Here is a 27,175-nt window from a genome sequence, read left to right as displayed (position 1 = left end):
TCATCTATTGATGGACACTTGGGCTGCTTCCATATCTTGACTATTGTAAATAATGCTGCAATAAACATAGGGATGCATATATCTTTCAGTGTTTTGGTTTTCTTTGGGTAAATACCCAATAGTGGAATTATTGGATCATATAGTATTTCTGGTTTTAATTTTTTGAGGAACTTCCGTACCGTTTTCTGCCGTGACTACACCAATTTAAATTCCCACCAACAGTGCACAAGGGGGTTCCTTTTTCTCTACATCCTCGTCAACATTTGTTATTTCTTGTCTTATTTATTTTAGCCATTCTGACAAATAGAAGGAGATAATTCATTGTGATTTTGACTTGAATTTCCCTAATGATAAGTGGTGTTGAGCATCTTTTCATGTGTGTGTCGACCATCTGTATGTCTTCTTTGTAGAAATGTCTGTTCATGTCTTCTGCCCTTTTTTAAATTGGATTATTTGTTTTTATGGTGTTGAGTTGCATACATTCTTTATGTATTTTGGATATTAACCCCTTATGAAACTGGGCGACGTTCTAACACTATGCACAGAAAAGAAACTCAAAATGGATTAAAGATCTAAATGTGCGATCTGAAACCATAGCGGAGGTTTGAGCCAACCTGGCGGTCACTTTGACCAGGCAAAGCCTTGATGACCTGCATTCACTCCCCATACCACAGGGTGGCTCTGTAGAGCCCAAAGGAAGAGCACAGGCTTCTGGGGAGCATCAGCCTGGTGCTGGAGGCAGGGCCCTGTAGCCTGGGGGCCCCTCAGGGATTCAAGCTGCCCCAACTTCTGTGCTTCAGGCCAGAGCATTTACTGCAGCTGCTTTCAGCTCTTTATCTGCTGTGATTTTCCTATGGGCAACACACTTTCATGGGTACAGCCTCCTTTTTGGAAGATACCAGCAAACTTTGTAGGTGATGTGATTCATCATCTCTGTCATCAGGAATGGTACCATCGGCGTGGGCACCCCCTCATAGATAGTGGAAGAGACCACACAGTTGTGGCTTATGTGCCACCCCAGTTTAACTCTCCGGACACTCCCTTCCCTCCCACTGTAGTGGGCAAGAGAGCTGTAGTGGTGCTTGGATTGGGATAGCCCTCCAGCTGCCCTAATTCATGGAGGAAAAGTAAGTTTCTCAGAAACATCAATACATTAGCCATTATTAGTAGCACGTTATTCATGACACCCCCATAACTGACTAGGGCACCTGGTGTAGGCGATGCTATAGGAGAAGACTGAGGTGCATCACCAGCCCCTGAACAGCTTGTGCATGGGGCCAAGTGGACTTTGGGGGCCAGAAGGATCATCTGTAACCCAGTCTTCATCTCTCACTTCCTGCTGCTCTCCATCCCCGCCATTACGCCCCCTCCCGCCCCACCCCCAGAAGAGTGAACAGGCTTTTCAGGAGCTGTCAGAGACGCTGAGGTCATCCTTCTAGGCAAGATTGTTGGTCCCCCTGTATGGACACAGCCACTGCATTGCCACAGTCTAAAGAGTAAACCTACCCTATGGAATTGGCCAGGCGTCTGTGACAAGGAGAGTGACAGCCTGAGCTCCCTGGTCCCCAAGCTCCCTCTTGAGGTTCCTTCCCAGGTCCCCAAGGAGGTGTTTGGGCTTGAGGCAGCAGCAGGACCCCAAGTAGAAGCCGCTAAGGTGAAGAGAATCCCCAAGAGATCCCAAGACTCAACTGTTTTTTTAAAATTCATTCATTCATTTTGTATGAAGCACTGAGATGAGGTAGAGGAAGAAGACAGTCCATACTCGCGAGCACACGGTCTAGTACGTATATTGCCAGAAGGGAGAGGGAGTGGCTTAGAGAAACAAAGGATGATTGTAGTATAATGTCATAAGTGCTAACAGGGACAGTCCTTCTGTGGGAGCCTAGAAGCTGGAGTCACTTCTGCCTTATAGACTCAGGAGTGGTTTTATAGAGGTGGGGACATTTGATCTCAGTGCTGAGAGATGGGTAGGAGCTCACATGATAGGAAAGAGAAGAAAGAGCATTCCAAGGAGGTTGTGTGCAAGGGAATGGAATGTTCAGGAAATGTGTAAAGTTTAATATGACCCACAAAAACAGTTCTCAGAGAGGGAAAGGAAAGAGTTAGAAAAAGATGAGGGACATGAGGCTGAGGAGGCGAAGCAGAACCCAGCTTGGAAGGGCGGGTGGGTTCTCCTAAGGGATCGGGAAAGGCCTCGCTGCCTGGTTTAAGGAGGTGCCATTACCAGCAATAATCAGTCCCGGTCCCGACTCCTGTTCTCTGCAACCCTGTAGCTTAAACAGTGCAGTGGAAGGGCCAGAGTGAAAGAGCAAAGAGGACTGGCAAAGCCAACCGGCACCGACCAGGTCTGAAGCAGACAGGCCCTGGGGACCCCCATCACTGCGTCCAGCCGTGTGTGTCTGGTGAGACCTCTCCAGGAGACAGGCCTGGGGGCACTGAGGAGACTGACCTGCCCCCGCAGCCTTGCGTGTGAGAAAGCAGAGGTGGGGGATATGAAGAAGGAGGAAAACCAGACACTGGTTAGGATTTGGGGGTTCCTGCTCCCTCTGCTTTTACATCCAGTTTCTTTCATGTGTTTTTGTCCCCCCTCCCCAGTTTTAGAGTGAGAGTTAAGGACACAGCCCTGTGCTCAGGGAGGGCCTCAGCCTAGAGGCTGGCCGGCCCAGTGCGGAGGGGGCAATGTTGACCCCAGGCCCCGTGGTTCCGGCAGCTGTCTCCCACCCCAACAAGAATGAGCCAGAATGTCCCAGCTTAACAGGAGGTGAGGAGGGCAGCCTGGAGCTGTTTTCTGTGGGTTCTCATCACTGTTTGTTCTTGTTTCCTCGCAAATAAAAGTGAGGTGTCTGCCATCTTGTGGCAGAGGCCAGGTACTGCCTGGGCCCCCACAGTCACCTTCCCCCGAAAGGGTGCTGGTCTGCTGTGGTGGGAGCTGGTGTGGAGAGGAGGAGGGAGCCTGGGCAGTAGTGCTCACTGGCACTGGCCTCTCTACCTCAGTGAAGAAGCTTCTAGAGTCAGCAGCTGTGAACCCTGGGGTCTCGGGAAGGCCATCCTTGGGCATACAAGGAGGATGGCCATTTGTGAAAGAGAAATAGGGTGAGTCGTGTGTGAGGAGGTCACCCTCAGAGAGGACAGAGCCTGGATGGGGATGAGGCAAGTGCTTGGAGACCCTGGCAGACCCGGGAGCTGGGTCCTGGCCCTGAGGGTGAGGGACAGAGAAAGGCGCAGAGGATCTCGACAGCGGGCAAGCTCCTGTGCAGTGTGGCCATAGCCAGGAAGCTTTTGAGGTCCAATATGAGGTCCCATCAGAATATGGAAGACTCACGTCAGCCTGCATGCAATATCTCGGGTAAGAACCGGAGGGGAGTGTCTCTCCATACACGGTGTCTGCAACAGTGTGACTGGATGAGCTCTCTGAGGGCAATCCCATGTGCACATGATTTCTGGGCTCCTGACCAGTGAGGGTGTCAACTCCACTGGTAAAGCTGGGCCCCTTTTATTTGGTATTTGAATGCAGCTACAAGAAACAGATTATTTTAAATCAGTCCTGGAAGTTCTCTGCCTCTCTCAACTCGGGCCAGGAAAGTCAAGTCGTGACCTTATATCCTGTTCTTTCTCTGAGCTCTCGAGGGCGGCCTGAAGCAGCCAGCGCACCACATAGACCTCGTGCTTTATCGTCTTCACCAGAATAGTCCACTGTCACAGCCACCTAGGGTCCCAAAGCCTTCCTACAGCGGATGTTTCTTCACAGGCAAACACTAGCCGTAATTTAAGTAAATGCCGACTACACCCCGTGGGCACTGACCCGCTCCTCACTCACAGTGAGGCCATCTCTAACTCTAAATCTGGCCGGGACAGTTAACCCTTCCAGATTCTCATCCTCACTGAGGTTTTGGTCCCTGAAAACAATTCTGGAACCCATTGCTGTGTTAGCTGGAGATCAGTCACGGAAACAGAGCGTTCAAGGTATTTCAAGCAGGAGGGTGGATTTTACAAAGGCAATTGATGCTTCCAGAGTCATTAGAAAGGCTGTCTGAGGGAAGGTCGGGGAACAGCACCACTGCATTTCGGGATCCCAAGAAGGTACAGAAATTGCTAGAAGTCATTGCTTGTGACTTTGCCTGAGGCCCGCCCGTCCACGACTGTCAGGGTGAGCTGGCAGAGTCTCCGTCTGTTCTTTGGAGAGACCTGTGCCCATCTTCATGGCTGCACCTTGCAAATAATGGCCTCTCTTCTGCCCAATTTCATGTGTGCTTCTCTCATTGGTGAAATCTCAACTGGACTGCCCCTGGCAATAGAGTCTGGGAAATGTAGTTTTCCAAGCTTCCAGCTTCTGCAGTATCAGGGCGAGCTGAGAATGTCAGGGATCAAGACACAATCTCTGACGTGCGCTTTTAAATACGGATGATAATAATAGTCCTTCCTTCATATGGCTGTTGGGAGGCTAAAATTAACACTGTGAAGTCTTTGCACAGAGTGTGGCATATGGTAAGCCCTCGATAATTGCTCGTTTACAAAAAATTGTCAAAACTGAAGTCAGAATGGCTCCTCGTTCTCATTTCTAACCCCTGTAAGGAAACTGGCTGCTTCCGAGCTTTGGGGTCCAACCGCCCGCCTTGGCACGGATCCTGTCCCTTACCATCCTGGGCCTACTTGGCGTCAGATCCTCAGTCTGCCTCATTCTGGCTCAGAGGGCTGGGTGGAGACTCAGGAAGAAGGGGAAAGTTCTCGGGGAGAAAACGGCAGCAGTGAATCATGCCGAATGTTAATACCGGAGTCCCCTTGCTCTGCAGAGGGGAAGACTCCATCTCAAATGGACCAACAGTCAAAGACTGGCCAGATCCCTCATGTGAGCACAAGTCCGGGCTCTGCCTGGCACTTCAGGACCAAATGGAATCCGCAAACCCGGGGTCGAGTCTCTGTAGCCTTGTGCCCAAATGCCCCGAGCAGCCTGCAACAAGGAAGAATTAGGGCACAGCTGAAATCCAAAAGGGAAAGGAAACGGGCTAAGATCCATGGGGAACAATGTCTATTTCTTAATCTGTCTCCTGCCCCAAATAGCTCCGCTCTCCTCCCCCACTTGTGTTTACGTGTCTGTTTCTTTCCCTGGCAGCAGATGCCACCAGGCCTTAAAGTAGGTCGCAGAGGGCGGTGATGAGCCCACAAAGGCCCTCAGGCCACGTCCTTCCCTGACCTCAGTCCCCAGGCTCCTGGGGCTGGAGTGGCAGAGCACAGACCCAGATGACCCCCTGCTGTCCAAGGCCCCCAGGCAGGGCCCGAGCTCCCTAGAACCCCAGCGCGTGGGGGTTCCTCGGTCCAGCCTGTGAGTGGGCAGGGGGCCTGTTCTGAGCTGGCAGCAGAGGGGACAGCACTGGGCTGGGGCCGCAGCCCTGCCAGTCCCATCCTGCCCCTGCCCCTCCATCCCCTCCTCCTGCAGCCCTGCTCCAGTGCCCTCAGGGAGGCCCATTCTTCCCAGCACAGCCAGGCAGCCACATGGCCCTGCTGTTTCCCCCGGGAAGCCCTGGGGCCCTTCCACACAGACCCACGGGGCCCAAAGCAGGGCTCCCAGCCCGCTCCGGGGGCAGCGCTGGTGTAATGAGTAGAATGCAAATTACAGAGTCAGAAAACGGGATTTCAGGTCCCAGTCACCGGAGGCATGGGGCGCTAGGAGCTGGCCCAGAATAACCCAGCTGGGAAGCGGCAGAGCTCGGGCCCACAAGGACCCACTGCACACCCCAAGCCACCCGTGTCTGCCTCCCTCACGGCCGGACCCCCAACCCGGATCCTTCAGACCCTCTCTGCCCAGCATCCAGTCCTCACGGCGCCTTTCTCTCCCCAGGTTCTTTCGGAGCACGGCTATGGCCTGATCACGACCGACATCCGGGAGGGCCAACCCTTCTACTACGCGGAGGAGTGCCACCAGCAGTACCTGAGCAAGAACCGCGACGGGTACTGCGGCCTCGGGGGCACCGGACTGTCCTGTCCGCTGGGTGTTAAAAAGTAATTTCTCCCCATGTGGTCAGCCCTTGAAGTCACAGCCAAAATGCTTTCAACAAATTGGGCAATGCTTTTGTGGCTCAGGTCAGTGGCTTTTTGAAGTGCACAAAGCGCGAAGGCAGTCAGGAAAATCTGGTTTAATGAGGTCTGATTACATGAAGTGCAATGGCAAGCTGATAACATGCAGTTTATCTTCTACTAAGTTATGGTGGGAGTTGAACTGTGACATTGCTTGAACTCTTTGGATTGCTTGGGGTCTGAATGAGGATCATGAATACGCTGTGCTCCGTCTTCTTGGGCCTGGGTGCCTGCCGCGGAAGCTGGGGAAGGAAGCTGGGAGATTGTCAGACAAGATAAGGCATTTGGACCCGGGAACTGTACCCTGTCCCACCTCGCATGCCCTCCAGTGCCTTAACATCTGCAAACATTTATAGCCTCAATGAATCATTCACTGCAATATTTTGCTCGACTGAGCCTAGATGCACAGGGGGCTTTCTCTCCTTTTCGGCCCTCCTGGGGCAGGGAAAAGATGCAAGTTAGCTCGATGAATTCTAATGCTTTGCTTACAGCTATGAGAAATGCTTGTTCTAATAAAAGTCTACAGTCTAATACAAACTGTCTCATGTCTCATCTGTCTTTTACTTTTTAGGCAGGATGTTTCTAAGTATTGTAAGATAAAAACCTCGCAACGACTTTCCCCCAAATGGGAAATTTGATTGAAATTTTTGGGAAACAGGTACACGCCTCTGGCTCCTGGTGCCTTTGGTGATGATAGCGCTTTGCCACATGCCTGTTACAGCTGCCACATCACGTGCTCTTCTAATTAGAACAGACGTGCAGTCCCTGCCCTTAAGAGCCTTTATATTCAAGACAAGGGGCGAGAACATAAGCAATCAACACGCAATCACATGAACAAATAAGATCATCACAGGTCCTGACAGGTGATGTGAAGATGATGGATAGGATAGGGTAAGTTGTGTCTAGAGGCTGGGGAATTACCTACAGAGAGGTTTGGTCTACACTGGTCTCTACACAAGGCCTCTGGGGGTAGAGAAGGAAGTTAACTGATTGATGCAAAGGAGAAACACAAACATAAGGGAGGAGAGCAGAGCTTTGGGGGCAGGAGGCGATTATGAAATACATTGTTCCCCATGGATTTAACATGTTTCTTTTCCTTTTTGCATTTCCTCTGTGCCCTGAGGCACTGTGGAAAAATTAAAAATAGAAATACCATATGATCCAGTAATTCCACTATGGGGTATTTACCCAAAGAAAATGAAAACGCTAATTCAAAAAGATATACATAGGGGCGCCTGGGTGGCTCAGTTGGTTAAGCGTCTGCCTTCGACTCAGGTCATGATCTCGGGGTCCTGGGATCGAGCCCTACACTGGGCTCTGTGCTCAGCAGGGAGTCTTCTTCTCCATCTCCCTCTCCCCCTGCTCGTGCTCGCTCTCTCAAATAAATAAATTTTTAAAAAGATATATATATATATTAAATATATATATTCCCTTTGCTTATCACAGCATTATTTGTAATGGCCAAAATACAGAAGCAACCTAAGTGTACATCGATAGACGAATGGTAGGGAGGATGTGATTGATGTGTACACACACACACCTACATACACAACGGAAAGTTATGCAGCCATAAAAGATGATGAGATCTCGTCATTTGCAACAACATGGACAGACCTAGAGGGTATTATGCTGAATGAAATAAGTCAGAGTGATTTTACTCATATGTGGAATCTAAAAAACAAAACAAATGAATAAAGAAACAAAAAGCAGAAACAGGCCCATAAATACAGAGAACAAACTAGTGGTTGCCCGAGGGTACAGGAATGATCAAAATGGGTGAAAGGGAGTGAGAGGTAGGGACAGACTTCCAATTATGGAGAGAATAAGTATGGGGATGAAAGTACAGCATAGGGAATATAGTCAATGGTGTTGTAATCCTGTTGTATGGTGACAGATGGGAGCTACACTTGTGGTGAGCACAGCAGAATGTAGAGTTGTCGAATCACTGTGTTGTACACCTGAAACTAATGTGATATTGTGTGTCAGCTATACTTCTATTAAAAAATTATTATTAAAAGGGAGAATACATACATGGAGGAGATATGCCTAATCAGTCTCAGCATCCCCATTTTGGTTGCCTGCAGGAAAACCTTTCCACATCGAAGAGCCAGAAAGTATAAATGGCCCATGACAGGGAGAAATTTGTAGTGTTTGAGAAATGGAGAAGCCAGTAGGGCTGGAATACTGTGATTGGGGAAGAGTATTGGAGAGAGGTATCTGAGGTAGGAAGAGCCAGATCATGCAGAACCTTCGAAGAACATGTTAATGGAACTTGTTTGTTTGTTTGTTCTATTTGATCATTGACAGCCATTGGAGGATTTTTAAATTTCTCCTTTTTTTGCACAGGCTGAGCAACTAGAGGGAAGGTGGAGTTATTTATTTGTGAGGGAGTAGACAGAAGAGAGATCAGTGAATGAATCCATTTTGGCCACACAAAATTTGAAGTGCTTCTCAGGCATCCTCATGGAAATGTGAGGGAGGGCAGTTTGCTGTGAGGTTCTGGAGCCTGGGAGGGATCTGGGAAAGATAAATTTAAGAACCACCAGTATATAGATGACATTTGAGGTGTGAAACTAGATCATCTAGGAAGGAATGTAGAGGGGGAGAGGGGCTCAGAGGATTAAATGCCGGGGTGTTCTGACATACGGAGATCTGGTAAAGGAAGAGGAAAGGAATTTCCGAAGTGACATTTGAAGGAGGCACATAAGGATTTGTGTCCTTGCAGTGAAAACTAAGCACAGATGTATCCCCCAAGAACTGAATAATGATCTGAATGATGCAAAAGAGAAATGCGGATGATGCATCATGAGTCTGGGTTAAACTCAGACCAACTTTCTTCTATAGTCGTACCAGAACATAATAAAAAATGACAAGGAAGCCAGGTCCTTTTGAGGAAGGACCTTGCAGCATTTCAAGAGGTATATACTTTGAATCTTGCCCTAAGCCTTACCCAGAGGAAACTGAGGGCCTTTTACCCAAGTGACTCTTTACTCAAGAAGTGGAAATAACCCAGGTCTCCTTGGAGTTATTATTTACTGGCTATAAACTGATGTGTTGGGACACCTGCCACCATGGTCTCCTGGGCAGGGTGGGGGTTTATAAAGACCAACTGATCGAATGGGTGTTGTTCCAAGTCTATCTCACAGTGGGTCTAGCGGGTCTGAGTAACACACTTGAAGTTCTTTCTTCACTCCCAGTATGCCTAATGTGTATTAACTATGTTTCTAGCTTCTGTAAACTTGATGCTTTAAACATCTCCCTGCATGCATATGTTAGACATACGTTGTCTGGACAACCCTGTAATATTCCTGAGCCACCTTGCCTTGGCTTCCTGCCTCCTTTGTGACTCTGCCTCTCCTTGGGAGGAGTCTTCCTCCCAGAGGCACTTTTCCAAATATAAACCAATCCAGACTTCACATCCCCATTCACCTCCTTTATCAGGCTCTTACACTCCAGACCACTATCTACCTGCCCTAAACACCCCAAGGTCACCAGGAGCCAGACAGCTAGGGACAGCTCTTGTGCCCCAGAGCCTGCTAAGATTATTAAAATGAGCTAATCCTAAATCTGCTTACCCTGCTTCACCCCTTCCTTCCCTTGGGAACCACATAAAGACTCTTGCCCACAGTCCCCCCCTCTCCCTCTGCCTCCTGACAGACCCTGATGCTTACCCTGGTAGCCTCCCCATGGCATGGCATGCCTCTTCCTCACGGGCTCTGTGAATAACAAACTCTCTTTATAATGGCAGTCATCTCATGTTCTGTTGGCCCTACCACACCTAAATTATAAAACCTATTAAAACATAAGGAGGATAGATATACCTAATAAGTGACAAAACCCCATTTCAGTTCCCTGATTCATGGAATAAAGATCCCCAGGCTTCCTCACTCCCAGTTGAGTAAAGAAAAAATAATATCTCTGAGGGAATTTAAAATATGAAATTAAATGATTCAGAGGTTGAGATGGGCACACATCCCTGTTTTGTTCCCATTTGGCAGATGCTAAGGCTAGATAGGTCTTGGGCAATGCATGTAGATTATTACACACTTAATAATATGCCAATTATGTGAAGGGCACCAGATATACTTACTGGAACAATTAATATAGCCGTTGGCACCTCATATGTAGCTATTTGCCCAGCAAATATTTTCTTCTCTATCCCTATGAGTAAAGACCATAAGACCATCAGAAGCAGTTTGCCTTCACATAGTAGGGTCGTCACTGTATCTTTGCTGTCCTGTCTCAAGGCTGTGCCAATTCTACTTTACGTCATACAAAGAAACCTTGATCATCCTGGCATCTCACAGAACATCAACTGACTCATTGCATTGATGACATTAGATGAATTGGATTTGGCAAGCAGGAAGGAACAAGCAGCCTAGACAGTGGGAGATTTTACCCCCAAAAGTTCAGGGACTGCCACATTGGTTAAGTTTCTAAGTGTCTGGTGATCTGGAGCATGAGAGACAAGTTACTGCATCTTGGACTACCCATCATGATAAAAGAGACACAATATTTAGTGGACCTCTTTAGGTTTGGGAAGCAACAGATAACCACGTTTGGGTGGGCTGATGTGAACTATGGATAACCCTGGATAACCCACCAGATTTGAGATGGACCCAGAGCAAGAAAAGACTCCCCAGCAGATCTAAGCTGACATACAAGCCACCTTGCCAATAGCAGTCCCTAATGTATTGAATATATGTGTGGCAAACAGAGATGTTGGAGAGAAATTCTGGCAAACCTTAGTAGGAGACTCACAGTGTAGACCCTAGGGCTCGAGGAATAAAGCTATGCCCTCTTCCCTTCTCCATGGAAAAGTAACCCCTGACTTGCTACCAGGCCCAGGTAGAGAAGTAGGCAACTCATACTATCCATCATAACCTAGGTACCGTCTGGCTATCTGAACCGCAAAATTGAATGTGCACAGCAGTAATTTATTTTTAAGTGGAAATTGTGCACATGAGACGGCTCAGAAGCAGTTTTAGAAAGCGTGAATAAACTGCAAGTCAGGTGACTCAGACTCACAGGATGCTTACTTCAACTTTTTCATTACCTTTCCTTTAATCCACACCTCTGACCTCATAGGGAGCTTCTTATGACTAACTAGGAAGGAGAAAACTGTGGGTCTGGTTTATAGATAGCTCTTACTGTAGGCTGCCTGTAGCCAGAAGCAGATAGTTGCCACATTGCAGCATCACTTGGTTTGCCCTGGACAACAGTGGTGAGAAAATTCTCCCAGGGGGTGAAATTTGAGCAGTGCATTTGGTTATCTACTTCATATAGAAGGAGAGATAGCAGGGCACCTGGGTGGCTCAGTCATTGGGCATCTGCCTTCGGGTCCTGGGATTGAGCCCTGCAACGGGCTTCCTGCTCAGCGGGAAGCCTGCTTCTCCCTCTCCCACTCCCCCTGCTTGTGTTCCCTCTCTCGCTATGTATCTCTCTGTCAAATAGATAAATAAAATCTTTAAAAAAAAAAAAAAAAGGAGGGATAGCCAGAATATGTATCTATATTGATTCATGAGCAATGGCTAATGGTCAGGGAATAGGAAAGAAGAAAACTGAAAGATAGAGGACAGTGAGGTCTAGGGGGAAATAATATGGATAAATCTCTTAGACTGGGCACAAATGTGAAAGTAGTTATGTTCCAAATAAATGTCTAAGAGAAGCCATCCACTTTAGAGTCAGTAGGCAAGTGGTAAGATTCCCCATCCTGAGAGTCCCCAACCACACAGCTGCTCGCTTAATGAGCTCACAAGCACAATGGCCACAGGGTGGTAATGGAAGCTATGCATGAACTCAGAAACATAGACTCACTAAGTCTGATCTGGTGACCCCCTAGTGCTGAGTAGCCAGAGGTGAATACCCCAGTGTGGTCCTAATCATCCATGGTAGGGCACATGTGTGGAGGGGTGCAAGGGACCAGCCAATCACCTGGTGGCATTTTAATTATTTTCACCTTTTGTATTGGAGGAGATTATGCTCACAGGGTGGGCACATATTCCATATATTCATTTGCATCACTGTTCATAGAGCTCCTTTAACCACCCCATATGTGGAATTACAGGATGCCTTCTCTGTAATTATGGTATAATGCTCCACAACAACCCCTCCAATCAGAGGACATATTTTATAATGGAAGAAGTGTGGAATGAGTTTCTGCTCATAGAATTCACTGATCTTACCACATTCCCCATCACTCAGAAGCAGTTGGCTTGACAAAATTGTGGAATGGCCTGCTGAAGGCTTGTTTACTACATCAGCTGAGTGGCAACCTCCTATAAAGTTGAGATGTTGTTTTTTCGATGTGATGTATGACTTAGATCTGCATCCGATATTTGTTACTGTCTCTCCTTGAGCCAGAACATATAGGTCCAGGAACCAAGACATGGAAGTGGGAGTGATCGGTCTCATCATAGCACTAAATAATCCACTGGAGAAATTTTTGCTTCATATCCTCAAGACTTTTGACTCAATATGTTGAAGTTTCTAGTGCTCGAGGGATCAATGCTTCCATTAGAGAACACATTCATGATTCCCTTTGAACATGGAATAGAAACTCTCCCCTGGACATTTTTGGCTCCTCGAGTCAATGAACCAATAGAGGTATAAAGGAGTTCCCCTATTAATCAAGATGAATGATCTCAACTTTCAAGAGGAAACAGTGGGAGAAAGGATTATATGTGGACCTCAGCCCTAACAGGAGTAGGTTTGGACCACCCAGCAGGCAAAGAACTCTGCCCATCTGATTTGCTGGCAGAGAGAAAGGGTGCCATGAAATGGGTGGTACAAGAAGGAAATTGTGTTACCAACTTAGTTTTCATGTTATGTTTTAGGTACATTAATTGTCCTCTTTCCCCTCCATTTTACCCCATTACCTTATATGAAGTTATGACAAAATTGACATATGAAAAATTTGCTAATGGGACTGTGTGTGTAGGGAACATGAACTCTTTACTCAGACAAAAGATAAGGGTGAATATGAATGTCAAAAGACAAAAAGGTAGTGTTATAGATTGCATGTTTGTGTCTTCCCAAAATTTATAAGCTGAAACCCTAACCCTCAATGGGATGGAATTAGGAGGTGGGGCCTTTGGGAAGTAATTAGGTTTAGATTAAGTCATGAGGGTGGAGCCTTCATGTTGGGGTTAGTGCCCTTATAAGGAGAGAAGGAGACAGGAGCTCACTCTCTTGGCCATGTGAGGATGGGGCAAGAAGGTTGTTATCTACAAGCCAGGAAACTGGCCCTTGTCAGTCACCAGATCTGTTGGCACCTTGATCTTAGATTTCTCAGCCTCCAGAACTGTGAAATAAATGTTTGTTAAGCCACCCAGTCTATGGCATTTTTGTTAAAGCAGCTAGAACTGTCTGACTAAGACAGCCTATGCTAAATATCATTTTGTTCCTTCAGATCCAAACAACCCTTCTATATCTTGCTCTGTGTCCTGGGAGTCCTGAATGAGCTGTAACAAATAATAGGCTTCCTTTCTGTCTTGCTTTAATTTGGGTCTGGCCAACAGAAGGCACTAGTAGGAGACTGAGGGTAGGAGATGATTAAGGTATTTATTGTCCCAGCAGTTCCCCATGGGTTGGCTGTGGATGGGTGGTAATTGCTCCATGCTGTTGCTGCTTATGGCCTACAACACTATCTATTTAGAGTTCTCCTAAACCCTGTTTACTTTGTAAATATTCCCTATATGAACATCTTCTTAATTATCAGTTCAAGTGTGCCATTTATTTCCTGGCAAGACCTTCAAGATACAAATAGGGAAGGTAAATTTTCTTCTACAATTAATTCCAAAAATTCTTATAAAAAGATGCTTCTATTCTAGGGTTCATGTTAATTAAGTAAAAATATTTTTAAATACTATGCCTTGGCATGCAAAATCACAGCTTTTTAGAATGGGCAAGAGTCTTTTTAAAAATATATATGTAATTTTTTTATTAACATGTAATGTATTATTTGTTTCAGGGGTACGGTCTGTGATTCATCAGTCTTACACAATTCACAGTGCTCACCATAGCACATACCTTCCCAATGTCCATCACCCAGCCATCCCATCCCCCCACCCCTCTCTACTCCAGCAACCCTCAGTTTGTTTCCTGAGATTAAGAGTCTCTTATGGTTTGTCTCCCTCTCTTGTTTCGTCTTGTTTCATGTTTCCCTCCCTTCCCCTATGATCCTCTGTCTTGTTTCTCAAAGTCTTCATATCAGTGAGATCATATGATAATTGTCTTTTCTCTGATTGACTTATTTCGCTTAGCATAGTACCTTCTAGTTCCATCCACATCGTTGCAAATGGCAAGATTTCAATTTTTTGATGGCTGCATAATATTCCATTGTGTGTGTGTATATATATATATATATATATATATATAGAATGAGTTTCCACTCATAGAATTCACTGATCTTACCACTGATCTTAACCACATCTTACCACAAACCAATCAGACATGGTTTTCCAGGTGAAATCTATAGCTTTCCTTCCAAATAAACATGTAATTTTTGACAAGAGCTTTGGATATAATGCCTCAACTAGTTGTAAGTTTACCTAAGAGAACAATCGTACAAACAACATACCATTGTTTTATCCACGATGTGATGATCGGAGAATGAGGCAGATGTTTTGCTGAAATCCAGAAATACCACTGAAGCTGAAGGAGAGATCAACTAGAGTCTGACAGACCTGAGGGAAAATGCGAGATCTGCCTCTTATAGGTTGAATGACCTTGAGAAAAATCCCATGATCTCTCTGAGTCTCAGTTTCTTGGAGTGTAAAATGGTGATGATAATACCTACATTGTTGGTTTGTTGGGAAGATTAAATATTTATATACATATAAAGGTCATTCCCTAGAAATTTTGTAAGCTATTCAAACAAACTAGTATTGTTTGGGTAAGTGACTATTCTGGGGCCAGCCTGGATTCACAAAAGTAAATGAGATTAAAAGTCTCATCAAATAATCTCTTTTTCTCCTTTTCATAAGAAGACTTAACAATAATATCTACCATGTAGGGAGCACTTACTATGTTTCAGACTCTACCTAGTGTATATATAACATATATATATTATATACACTATATTATATACTATATCTATTTGTTTATATACATATTATATATAATTTATTATTTGATGATACGTTTAAAATATCATTTACTCTTGGGCGCCTGGGTGGCTCAGTTGGTAAAGCGACTGCCTTCGGCTCAGGTCATGATCCTGGAGTCCCGGGATCGAGTCCCGCATCGGGCTCCCTGCTCGGCAGGGGGTCTGCTTCTCCCTCTGGCCCTAACCCCTCTCATGCTCTCTGTCTCTCATTCTCTCTCTCTCAAATAAATAAATAAAATCTTTAAAAAAAAAAATATCATTTACTCTTGTGAATCCACCCTGCCTCAGAATGATCAGTGACCTTCTCCAAACATTATTAGTTAGTTGGAATATTTTATAATATTTCAAGGGAACAATCTTTTTCTTTTCTTTTCTTTTTTTTTTTTTTACCTTAAACTGATTCCAAGATGCCCTTTTTGCCCCTGAAAATCTAGATATTTCCATCTGAGATCAAGCTACAGGTTTATGGCATGTGTTCTTCTGAGTTCTAACTGAGACTTTGGGACACCAAGAACATATCTCTGACATCAGCAATTGGTGTGGAACAGGTAGGTACTCCTGGGCACCAGCAGTTTACTTACTGATGTATTTTCATACAGGATGACAAGTCCATGGGCCATCTACCCTATCCTTGCTACATAGGTGTTCTGCTACTGAGTGGCCCCCTTGGAGGTGGAAGTAAAAGGAATAGCTCTGGACCAAGGGTCCTTGATCACCTGTAAAAATCACTTGTACATTAGAGGATTTCTTTTTTTTTTCCCACATTAGAGGATTTCATCCATGGTTTTCTTCCCATTGTTCATTCGTTCATTCTCTCAATATGTATTTATTGAGTTCCTTGTATGTGCCAGAGTCTATAATAGATGATAGGGCCCTGTGTGGGCCAAATATGGTTGCTGGCCTCCTAAAAATCAGTCTAGTTGGGGAAAATAGACATTAAACCAACAGCATCATAAATATATAATTACAAACTATGGACAGTGCTCAGAGTGAAAAGTATAGTGTGTTATAATAACGGAAAAGTGAGGAGTTCTGATTTAAGCTGAGGAAGTTCCATATGGGCTGACTTTTGAAAGATTCATGAGAATTAACACACAAATAGAGGTGGAGATGTGGTCAAGAGGAGGGCACAGTCCAGGCAGAGACAAGGAAAGGCCCTAAGGTGGGAAGGAGCAGAGCATTTGGTGGGAACTGAAGAAAAGGTGGCAAAAGGATATTTAAGAGCAGTAGTGATGGTGATACGTGTGTTGATGATTAATTTTTTATAGCTGACTAGTATGAGGAGTCCTGGAGATGAAGGTGGTGATAGCAACAAAGTGGGTTCCTGTGTTTTTGAGCATCCATAATAGAACTACTGCACTCTGCACCTTGGTTGCATGAGGCCGCTACCTTTTTTGCTTTGTTGTTGTTGTTGTTGTTTTATCTATTTTCCAGGGTCACATCTTGAGGGCCCTCGGGGCCTTTGATTTTTATTGTTGATGCTTTTCTTAAAACTGTAATTATCTCTCTGTCAGATTTCTTTTTTTTTAAGATTTTATTTTTAAGCAATCTACACCAAACTTGGGGCTCAAAATCATGACTCTAAGATCAAGAGTTGAATGCTCTTCCAACTGAGCCAGCCAGGTGCCCCAGATTTCTCTTTTTTTTTAAGGATATTTTTTGGGGAAAAGGATATATTGAGATGTTATTCACACACACACACACACACACAAAACACACACCAAAACACACACAAGTTTTTTACTTAAAATATACAATTTGGTAACTTTTTGACATGTGTATATAGCAATGAAACCATCACTACAATTAATATAATAAATATATCCATCATCCCATGCCTCTTTGAACCTCTCATTTCTGGACATCCTTCCTCCACCTTATATCCTCCCCTGCATCCAGTCCCAAGGCAGTTAGCTGTCATTACAGATTAGTTTGCATTTCTAGAAACTGCATATAACTGGACTCATACAGTATTTACTCTTTCTTTGTTTGGCTTCTTACACTCAGTAAGTATATTAAGATTCATCCATCTGTTTGCATGTCTCCTTGGTTCATTCCTTTTCATTTCTCAGTAGTATTTCATTGTGTGGTTATATCACAATTTGTTTATGCATTCATCTGTTGAGGGACATTTGGGTTATTTTCCATTTGTGACCATAACACATAAAGCTCCTATGAAATTCATGTGCTTATCTTTGTATGGATATATGCTTTTATTTCTCTTGGGTAAACATCTAGGTATAAAATGGCTATATCATATAATGGATACATGTTTAAAGTTTTAAGAAGCTGACAGATCCTTTTCCAAAGCGGTTGTACTATTTTACATTATCACCAGCAGCATATGAGTTTTTCAGTTCCTTCACATCCTCATCAACATGTGGCAATGGTCAGTCTTTTTGTAGACATTCCAGTTGGTGTGTAAATGTATCTCACTGTGGTTTTAATTTGTATTTCTTTAATGACAGATGATGTTGAGCACCTTTTCATGTGTTTATTTGCCATGTCTTTGGTGATATGTCTGTTCAAATATTTCCCCCCCTTTTTTTTGTTAGGTTGTTATCTTAATATTGAGTTTTGAGGATCCTTTATGTATTGTAGATATCTGTTTTGTAAAGTTTATAGTTTGTCTTTTCATTCTCTTAACAGCGTCTTTCAAAGACAGAAATTCTTAATTTTGATGAAGTCCAGTTAATCAAGTTTTTCCTCTATGGATTGTGCTTTTGATAACATATCTGGGATATACTGCCTAAGGTTATAGTTTAAGGTTTTACATTTTAGCCTGTGGTCCATTTTGCATTGATTTTTGTATGATGTATAAAGTATGAATTGAAGTTCTTTTTTCTTCACTGCATATGGATATCCAATTTTTCCAGCACCATTTGTTGAAAAGACTATTCTTTCTCAAATGAATTGATTTTGCACATTTGTTGAAAATCAATTGTCCATAGAAGTATGGGTCTATTCCTAGACTGTCTATACTATTTTATTGATCTATTTGTTTATTTTATGCCAATACTGCACAGTCTTGATTGCTATGGATTTCCAGATAAGTCTTAAAATCAGGAAGTATGAACAGTGAAAATCAGTGAAAGTTCAGGAGTTAAAGCCCTTCTCTGGTTTCAAATCAGGTACTTCAATGGTCCTTTTCCATCACTCAGCACAAATATTCCCTGAATTTCTTTAAAGTTTGAGTTTGTTCTTTATTTCAAGATAAAGTGTTGTGAACCGTCAGAACCTATTTTCCCTGACCCTGATGAGTTCACATGAAGCCACTGCACAGTAACTGAATTTTCAAAGCAGCCTTTGGAGGGGCCATGTGGCCCACAACAGTAAGCTGCCAGGAGCCCTGGCAGAACTGATATGGGCTTCTGGGAGGGAACATGGGAAGGATCTGCATACAAACTGGGTGTGAATGCAACTGTTTTTAAGTCTCTCTCTGGAAACTTAGGCTTTAGTAGTTTATATCTTCATGTTATAATATTACATCACTTTATAATGTTTAGCAAATTCAGGTAATGTAAGCTCTCCAACTTTGTTCTTTTTTTTAATTTAAGTTTATTTTATTATGTTATGTTAGTCATCATACATTACATCATTAATTTTTGATGTAGTGTTCCACGATTCATTGTTTTCGTATAACACCCGGTGCTCCATGCAGTATGTGCCCTCCTTAATACCTATCACTGGACTAACCCATCCCCCCACCCCCGCCCCTCTAAAACCCTCAGTTTGTTTCTCAGGGTCCATAGTCTCTCATGGTTCATCTCCCCCTCCGATTTCCCCCCTTCATTTTTCGCTTCCTTCTCCTAATGTCCTCCATGCTATGTTCTCTTTTAAAGTTGCTTTTGGTTATCCTAGGTCCTTTGCATTTCCATATGAATTTTATAATCAGCTTATCAATTTTTTAAAAAAGAATTCTGTTGGGATTTCAATTAAGATTGTATTGAATCAGATCAATTTGGGGAAATTTTACAGCTTAAAAATATTGCGTCTTTCAATCCATGAACACAATATAGCTCTCAATTTAATTAATTAATTTGTCTTAATAATGTTTGGTAGTTTTCAGTGTATAAGTTTTGCACATATTTTTTATTTTTTATTTTTTATTTTTTTTTAAAGATTTTTTTATTTATTCATTCCAGACACAGAGATACAGAGAGAGAGAGAGAACATGAGTAGGGGGAGAAGCAGAGGGAGGGGGAGAAGCAGGCCCCCCGCCGAGCAGGGAGCCCGATGCGGGGCTTGATCCCAGGACCCTGGGATCATGACCTGAGCCGAAGGCAGACGCTTAACCATCTGAGCCACCCAGGTGCCCCTGCACATATTTTTTAGATTTATCCCTAAGTATTTCATATTTTTATGGAGTTGTTATAGTATTTTTAAAAATTTCACTTTCCAATTGTTCATTGCCTATTTATACAAATACAATTGATTATTATACATCTTTATACTGCCTTCTCACTAAACTTATTGATTCTAGTTTACTTTTTGTAGTTTCCATAGAATTTCCTACATGGATGATCATGTCATCTGCAAATAGACACAGTTTTACTTCTTCACTTCCAATCTATATGCCTTCCCATCGCCCCCTGCCCTTGCCTCATTGAACTTGATCTCCAGTACAGTGTTGAACAGAAATGGTAAGAGCAGATGTCCTTGTCTTGTTACTGATCTGAGGGGGAAAGTATTTAGTTTTTCACTATTAAATATGATGTTAGTTGTAGATATTTAATAGAAGCTCTTTGTCAACTTTCCTTCTATTCCTAGTTTGTGGAAAGTTTTTTTTTTTTTTTTTTTTAAATCAGGAATGGATATTGGATTTTGTCAAATGCATTTTTACAACTAGGAAATTATATGGATGTTCTGTGAATATGGTGAATTGCATTGATTGCTTTTGCCTTGTTAAATCAACTTTGTATTATTATATTAGACCAAGTCTACTTGGTCTTGATATAGTATCCCTTTTATATAATATTAGATTTAATTTGCTAAAATTTTCTTAAAAGTTTTTGCATCTATGTTTATGAGGGATACTCATCTGTAGTTTTCTTGTAGTGTCTTTGTCTGGTTTTTGGTATCAAGGTAATGGCTGGCCTCATAGAATTAGTGGGAAGTATTCCCTCTTTTTCAATTTTCTGAAAAAGTTAGAATTGGTATTATTTTTACTTAGATGTTTCATAGAATTTGCCAGTGAAACCATCTAGATCTTTAGTGTTCTATGTGAGAGGGTTTTTAATTTCAAATTCAATTTGTTTAATAGATACAGGGCTATTCAAGTTTTCTATTTCTTCCTGAATTTGTTTTTCATGGAATTTGACCATTTCATATAAGTTGTCAAATTTATAGACATTATATTTCCTTACCTTCTTAATAATCATAGAATCTTTAGCGATGTTACTTCTGTCATTCCTAATATTGGTAATTTGTTTTTTCTCCCCCCCTTTTTTTCTAATCAGTCTTTCCACAGGATTATCAATTTTATTGATCTTCTTTTTTTTTATTATGTTCAGTTAGCCAACATATAGTACATCGGTAGTTTTTGATGTAGTGTTCAGCGATTCATTAGTTGCATATGATCTTCTGAGTGAACCAACTTTTGGTTTCATTGAGTTTCCTCTACAGTATTTCGTATCCAATTGATTTCTGCTCTGAACTTGATTTTCTTTATTCTGTTTACTTTAGCTTTACTTTTCTCTCCCATTTTACTGGTTTCTAGTTTGGAGCTAAGATCATTGGTTTGAGACTATTTTTTCTTTCCTAATACAGATATTAAGAGCTATAAATTTCCTTCTGCTACCACAAATTTTGCTGTGCTCTGTTTTCATTTTCACTTAGTTCAAAATACTTTTCATTTTTCTTTTATTTATTCTTTGACTTATGAGTTATTTAGAAGTGTATTATTTAATTTCCAAATATTTGGAAATTTTCCAAAGACCTGTTATCAATTTCTAATTTAATTCCATTGTTGTCAATAAACATACTTTATATATTTTGAATGATTTTGAACTTGAAACTTCTTTTATGACCCAAAATATGTTCTATTTTTAATGTTTCAAGTGCACTTGAGAAGAATGTATATTTTGCTGTTGTTGGATAGAGTGTTCCATAATTGTCAATTAGGTCAAATTGGTTGATTATGTTAAGTCTTCTATACCTTAATGATATTCTACTTTTTTATCAATTATTGAGAGAGCAGTGATGAAATATCCAACAGTAGTGTGGGTTTGTCTATTTCTTCTTGCAGTTTTGCTTCATGTATTTGAAAATTCTGTGACTAGGTGTGTAAGACACTTAAAATTTTTATATCCTCTTGATGAGTTGACCCTTTTATCATTATAAAAAGTATAGGTTTATCCCTGGTAATATTCTTTGTTCTGAAATCCACTATGTCTTTTTTTTAAAAATTTTGTAATGTTATGTTAATCACCATACATTACATCATTAGTTTTTGATGTAGTGTTCCATGATTCATTGTTTGTGTATAACACCCAGTGCTCCATGCAGAGCATGCCCTCTTTAATACCCATCACCAGGCTAACGCATCCTCCCACTCCCCTCCCCTCTAGAACCCTCAGTTTGTTTTTCAGAGTCCATCGTCTCTCATGGTTCGTCTCCCCCTCCAATTTCCCCCCCTTCATTCTTCCCCTCCTGCTATCTTCTTTTTTTTTTTTTTAACATATATTGTATTATTTGTTTCAGAGGTACAGGTCTGTGATTCAACAATATTGCACAATTCACAGCACTCACCATGAAATCCCCTATGTCTTATATTAATATATTCACTCCAGGTTTTTTTAGAATAATGTTCACAGGATATATAATTTTCCATCCTTTACTTTCAACCAATTTGTATCTTTATATTTAAAGTGAGTTTGTGACAGGTGAGTTGTGCTTTTTAAGTCAATCTATCTGTGACTTTACTTGGGGTATAAATTTAAATTTGATGTGATGATTTATATAGTTAGGTTTATTTATTTATTTGTTTATTTATTTACTTATTTATAGAGCATGCAAGTGGAGTGGGGAGGGGCAGAGGGAGAGGGAGAGAGAGAACCTTAAGCAGGCTCTATGCCCAGCATGGAGCCCAGTGCAGGGCTTGAACTCACAACCCTGAGATCAAGACCTGAGCTGAGTTCAAGAGTCGGAGGCTTAACTGATTGAGCCACTTAGGTGCCCCTATATAGTTAGGTTTAAATCTTTTATGTATCTATTTGTCTTCTACTTGTCCCATTTGTTCTTTGTTCCTCTTTTCATTTTACTCTCTTCTTTTAGGACATTGAGTATTTTTATTTCATTGTATCTCCTTTGTTGGTTTATTAGCTATATTTTTTGTTGTATTATTTTAGTGGTTGCTTTAAGGTTTATACATCTTTAACCTATCATTATTACTTCAATTGATATTATATCACTTAATGTATACTACAAGTATTTACAGTGTACTTCCATTTCTCTGCTTCTGGTCACTATACTATTGTTATCATGCATTTTATCCTACACACATCATAAACTCCACAACACATTGTTATTTTTGCTTTATTTTTTAAAAGATTTATTTATTTATTATTTGAGAGAGAGAGAGAGAGTGGGGAGGAGGGGCAGAGGGAGAGGGAGAGAATCTCAAGCAGATTCCTTGCTGAGCATGGAGCTGGATGCAGCGTTTGATCCCGAGACCTTGAGATCAGGACCTGAGCCAAAATCAAGAGTCAGCTGCTTAACCAACTGAGCCACCCAGGCACCCCCATTTTTCCTTTAAACAGTCATTTTATGAAGGGATTTAATAAGAAGAAAAATTATTTCATATTTACCCACATTGTTACCATTTCTAGTGTTCTTTATTCCTTTGGTTGATTCATATTTCCATTGAGTGTCATCTTCCCTCTGAGTAGAGGACTTCCTTCAACATTTCTTAGAGTACAGTTCTGCTAGTGATGATTTTTTTCAGCTTTTTGTGTCTGAAAAAGTATTTATTCCACCTTTGTTCATGAGTCATATTTTTCTAGGTTGATGTCTTTTTTTCCAGGAATTTAAAGTGTTTTTTCTTGTCCTTTTTTGGGCTTATGTTGCTTTCAATGAAAACCTGCTATCATCCTTTGTACGTATGAACATAATTTTTTTCACCCATCTGACTGCTTTTAAGATTTTTCTCTTAATTACTAGTTTTAGGTAAGTTGATTATTGTGGTGTGTACAATTGTGTTGCCTCACATCATATGTTCAAGTCCCATGCTTTGATATCTGTGAATGTGACCTTATTTGGAAATAGTCTTTGCAGATGTAATCAAGTTTAGATGAGACCATATTGGGTTAGGATGAACCCTAGTCCAATGACTGCTGTCCTCATGAGACAAATTTGAACACAGATACAGATAGGAGAGTGTCATGTAAAGACAGGGACACATGGAACAAACTGCATGTGATGATGAAGACAGAGTTTGGAATGATGCATCTAAAAGCCAAGGAATGCCAAAAATTTCTGGCAACAACCAGAATCTAGGAAAAGGCAAGGAAGGTTCTACCCCTACAGCCATCAGAGAGAGCATGGCCCTGCTGACATTTTGATTTCAGACTTCCAGCCTCCAGAATTGTGAGAGAATAAATTTCTATTGTTTTAAGCCATCCCATCTATGGTAGTTTGTTATGGCAGCCTTGGGAAACTAATATAATTATGATGTGCCTTGGCATAATCTTCTTCATGTTTCTTGTGCTTGAACCTGTGGGTTTATAGTTTTTATGAAGTTTGCAAACCTTCTACCATTAAATCTTAAAATATTTTGTCTGTCCCCTCTCTTTCTTGGGGATGACAATTAAATGTCCCACTGATACTGTGATAATTTTTTTCAGCCTTTCTTGTCTCTGAGTATTATTGGATGGCTTCAATTGTTCTATTGCTTTCTAATTGTCTTCAAGTTCACTACTGTTTTCTTTTACAATCTTTAATCTGCTGTTAATCCCATACAGTGTATTTTTCATCTCAGATATTGTGATTTTCATTTATTGATGTTTGATTGGGGGTTTCATCTTCCATGTCTCCACTAACATGTGTGATCTTCCTCTAGGCTTTTTGAACATATTGAATACCTTTATAATAACTGTTTAAGTGTCCTTGTCTACTAACAATGTCATCTGTGTTATTTCTGAGTCTCTTTTGGTTTAGTGATTATTCCTATTATGGGTCTTATTTTATTACTTCTTTGCTGTGCCTAGTAATGTTTGACTAAATGCTGGAGACATTGTGGATTTTACCTTTTGGATGCCGGATATTTTTGTATTCCTTTAAGTATTGCTGAACTTTATTCTGTGATACATCTAAGTTACTTCTAAACCATTTAATCCTTTCAGGACTTGCTTTTAAACTTTCTTAGGTGGGACCAAAGCAGTATTTAATCTAGGACTAAGACTTAACCCACTTAGGAGCCTCCTACTGCATGCCCTAAGAATTAGGAGATTTTCTACTCTAGTTGGTGGAAACAAGAACTATTTATTCCCCAGGCTGCATGAGTTCTGAGGCTTGTTCTGTCTAACTCTTGTGGATCGTTATTTTGCAGTCTCAGAAGAATCATGTAGGTAAGGCCAATTTTTCATTATGCAAAGACAAAGACACACTATTACATTGAATAGGCACAGTGCCTAGGGCCTACAATACTCTAAGAGGGCTCACAAAAATGTTTTAAATTCTTTTATGATCAGAAGAAAAAATTCCAAAGACAATGTTTTAATCTATACTAACATTTTTATCTTTATACCAATGTACTTATAAAATATGTGGATATATGGAGAAAGTGCCTCAGGAAAGGAAAAATGCCCACAAAATCATAAGTGGCCTTGCATGTAGATAGGAGAGCACATCTTGGTTAAAGCTGGTAGTAAAGATTATCTCTCAACAAGTGGTAATTGAAACCATGTAATTTGGTGAACTCCCTGATGGACTGGTTTCCTGGGAAACAAGCAGAGAGCAAAGCCTGAGCCCTGGGTTTGGCCCAGCATATCAGCAAGAAGACCAGAGTGGATAGAAGAGAAGAGAAGGGCAGTGAGAGAGGCTGTGTGGGGTGGGGTAGAGAGCAAGGCCTTTAAATCCAGGGCAAGTTCACTTACATTTCTTGGTTTGAGTTTACTTGTCTCTAAAAAGGAGTTAGTGCTTCTGCCTACAGGGGTCTGTGAGAATTCAAGGAGAGATCTGTGAAAATTTTGTGTAAAGGACAACACTCTGCAGGTGTTTGCTTTTGGAGAAACCAGAAGGCTCTATGTAATGGAAACCAAGATTACAGAGGGGTGGATGGTACTAGAGTCACCAAATGATACAACTGGGAGAGGCCTTTGGAGCCACTTAATCCAACTTTCACACAGGAAGAAGCCCAGGAGTCAAAGATATAAGAGACATTAAAGTGAAAGAGACCAAAGGACAGGGACTCACCTGCTACAGAAAGAGTCTGGGAAGTAAGGTTTCTAAGATGTTGGTCACTATAAGCCTGAGAGAGTTTAGGAGGGCCAGCATGGTGCTGAGTATCAAAACCAGTATCTGGGGCACATAATTAAATGTGGATGACAAGATAGTACTTCCCCATTTTGTTGTTAGGATAATAAAATGATGTAACACTTGCAAAATGCGTAGTTCTCAGAATTTGCTAGCTTACAAAGACAACTTTCTCAAAATATACTTAGAATGATTGACTGCTCAATCTTATTTCTGACCCCTATTAGGGAACTGACTAATTTGATTCAACCTGTTCTGGCCTTGATCAGTTTTCTTGTTTTGTCATGATAGGCCTGTTGGGTTTCAGGACCATCAGTCTCCCTTATTCTAGCTCAGAAGGTGATTGAAGTCTCAGGAGTCCATGTGAGTGCTTAGGGGAAAAAAATGCATTAAGGGAACAAGCTCAATATTGAGACTAGTTCTAAATTCTTGGAAGACTTTAGTTCCTCACTCATAACAGAATCAGTCCGAAAGTAATCAATTCCTATATGAAGGCACAAGACCAGGAACTACCTTATCCCCTCTGTTCCAGATGGAATTAATGAAATGGGAGTTGAGTCTCTGTCATTTTGTGTTCAAATACCCTAGCTGTCTGGTAACAAAAAAGAATCAGGGCATTGCTCAAACACAGAAGTAGAAAAAGAAACAGGCTAAAATCCATAGGGAAAACTTTCTATTTCTTAATTTGTCTCCTGTCCCAAATAGCTCTGCTATCCTCCCCCCAATTTGTGTTTATGTGTTAGATTTCTTTCTCTTGCAGTAGAAGCCACCAGACTGACAGTCCCTAAACTAGGTCAAAGGAGTGGTGATGAATTGACACAGGCCCTCAGGCTATGTCATGCCTTGTCCTCACACCCTCTCAGTTCCCTGACCTGCTTTTCATGGCATCTTAGGGTGGTTTCTGTTTCCCAGAACCACAGGATCTTGGGGAATCCTCTGTTCAGCTCCAGGACCCTCAACTTGCAGATTTTCAGCCATGTTAGATGGAAGGATGGAGTAGGTAGATCTTGACTGTCCTTAGCCTTTTTGCCTTTCCCTAATCTTGAGTCCTCTCATTTTCATTCCACTCTAGCACTGATGAAATCATTTCAGAGGACAATTATCCATTTTTCATGGCAGCCAGAAAACCACACTTCTCTTCTATGACTTCCATTGTACTGGGCCTGTTTCAAACAGACAGATAAGATCCAAGTCAGGGATCCCCTATGTGCAGTTGTGACAGCATTGGTGTAGTGAGTAAAATATAGGTTTTAGAGTCAAACAAACCTTATTTCAAATTCCAGGAAACTGAGATTGAAAGAAGTGAATGACTTGCCCAATATAACCAGGTAAGAGGCAGAGTCCAATGTCAAACTGCAACTTAAAATTCCTACTCCAATCCACCTTTTGCTACCTCACTTAAAATTTGCATTACCCCTGAATACCTCCCTCCTTCCTTGATAATCTCTGTTAAGAATCTAGGGCCACATTTTTCCTTTTCCTCAAGATAAAGAGAATAGCTATGACATGCTTATGACTAAT

The 27,175-nt window shown here is 41.9% G+C and overlaps 2 protein-coding genes across 11 annotated transcripts in view; both read left to right on the top strand.

Moving 5' to 3' along the window:
- The window catches only part of MSRA (methionine sulfoxide reductase A), a 482,141-nt gene that overhangs the window by 421,947 nt on the left and 33,019 nt on the right, over positions 1-27,175 (top strand). For 7 of the 8 annotated variants that reach the window (XM_036106015.2, XM_036106014.2, XM_078069454.1 and 4 more), the window contains one exon: positions 5,837-6,609. The exons of the other annotated variant lie outside the window; for it this stretch is intronic. In XM_036106015.2, the coding sequence (XP_035961908.1) occupies positions 5,837-6,001 (165 nt within the window). In that variant the 3' untranslated portion in view covers positions 6,002-6,609. Of the gene's footprint in view, positions 1-5,836; positions 6,610-27,175 lie in introns of those variants that run through there. 8 annotated transcript variants of the gene reach the window in all.
- PRSS55 (serine protease 55) overlaps positions 23,566-27,175 on the top strand; it is a 109,772-nt gene continuing 106,162 nt past the window's right edge. For all 3 annotated transcript variants that reach the window (XR_013446582.1, XM_078069453.1, XM_078069452.1), the window contains exon 1: positions 23,566-23,767. The gene's annotated coding sequence lies outside the window, so the exon portion shown is untranslated. The remainder of the gene's footprint in view (positions 23,768-27,175) is intronic.

The sequence above is a fragment of the Halichoerus grypus genome, chromosome 3 (genome assembly GCF_964656455.1).
Source record: "Halichoerus grypus chromosome 3, mHalGry1.hap1.1, whole genome shotgun sequence".
In the NCBI taxonomy this organism is placed as follows: domain Eukaryota; kingdom Metazoa; phylum Chordata; class Mammalia; order Carnivora; family Phocidae; genus Halichoerus; species Halichoerus grypus.
Note: the sequence above shows the minus strand (reverse complement) of the source record. Positions and strands in the feature narration are given on the sequence as shown.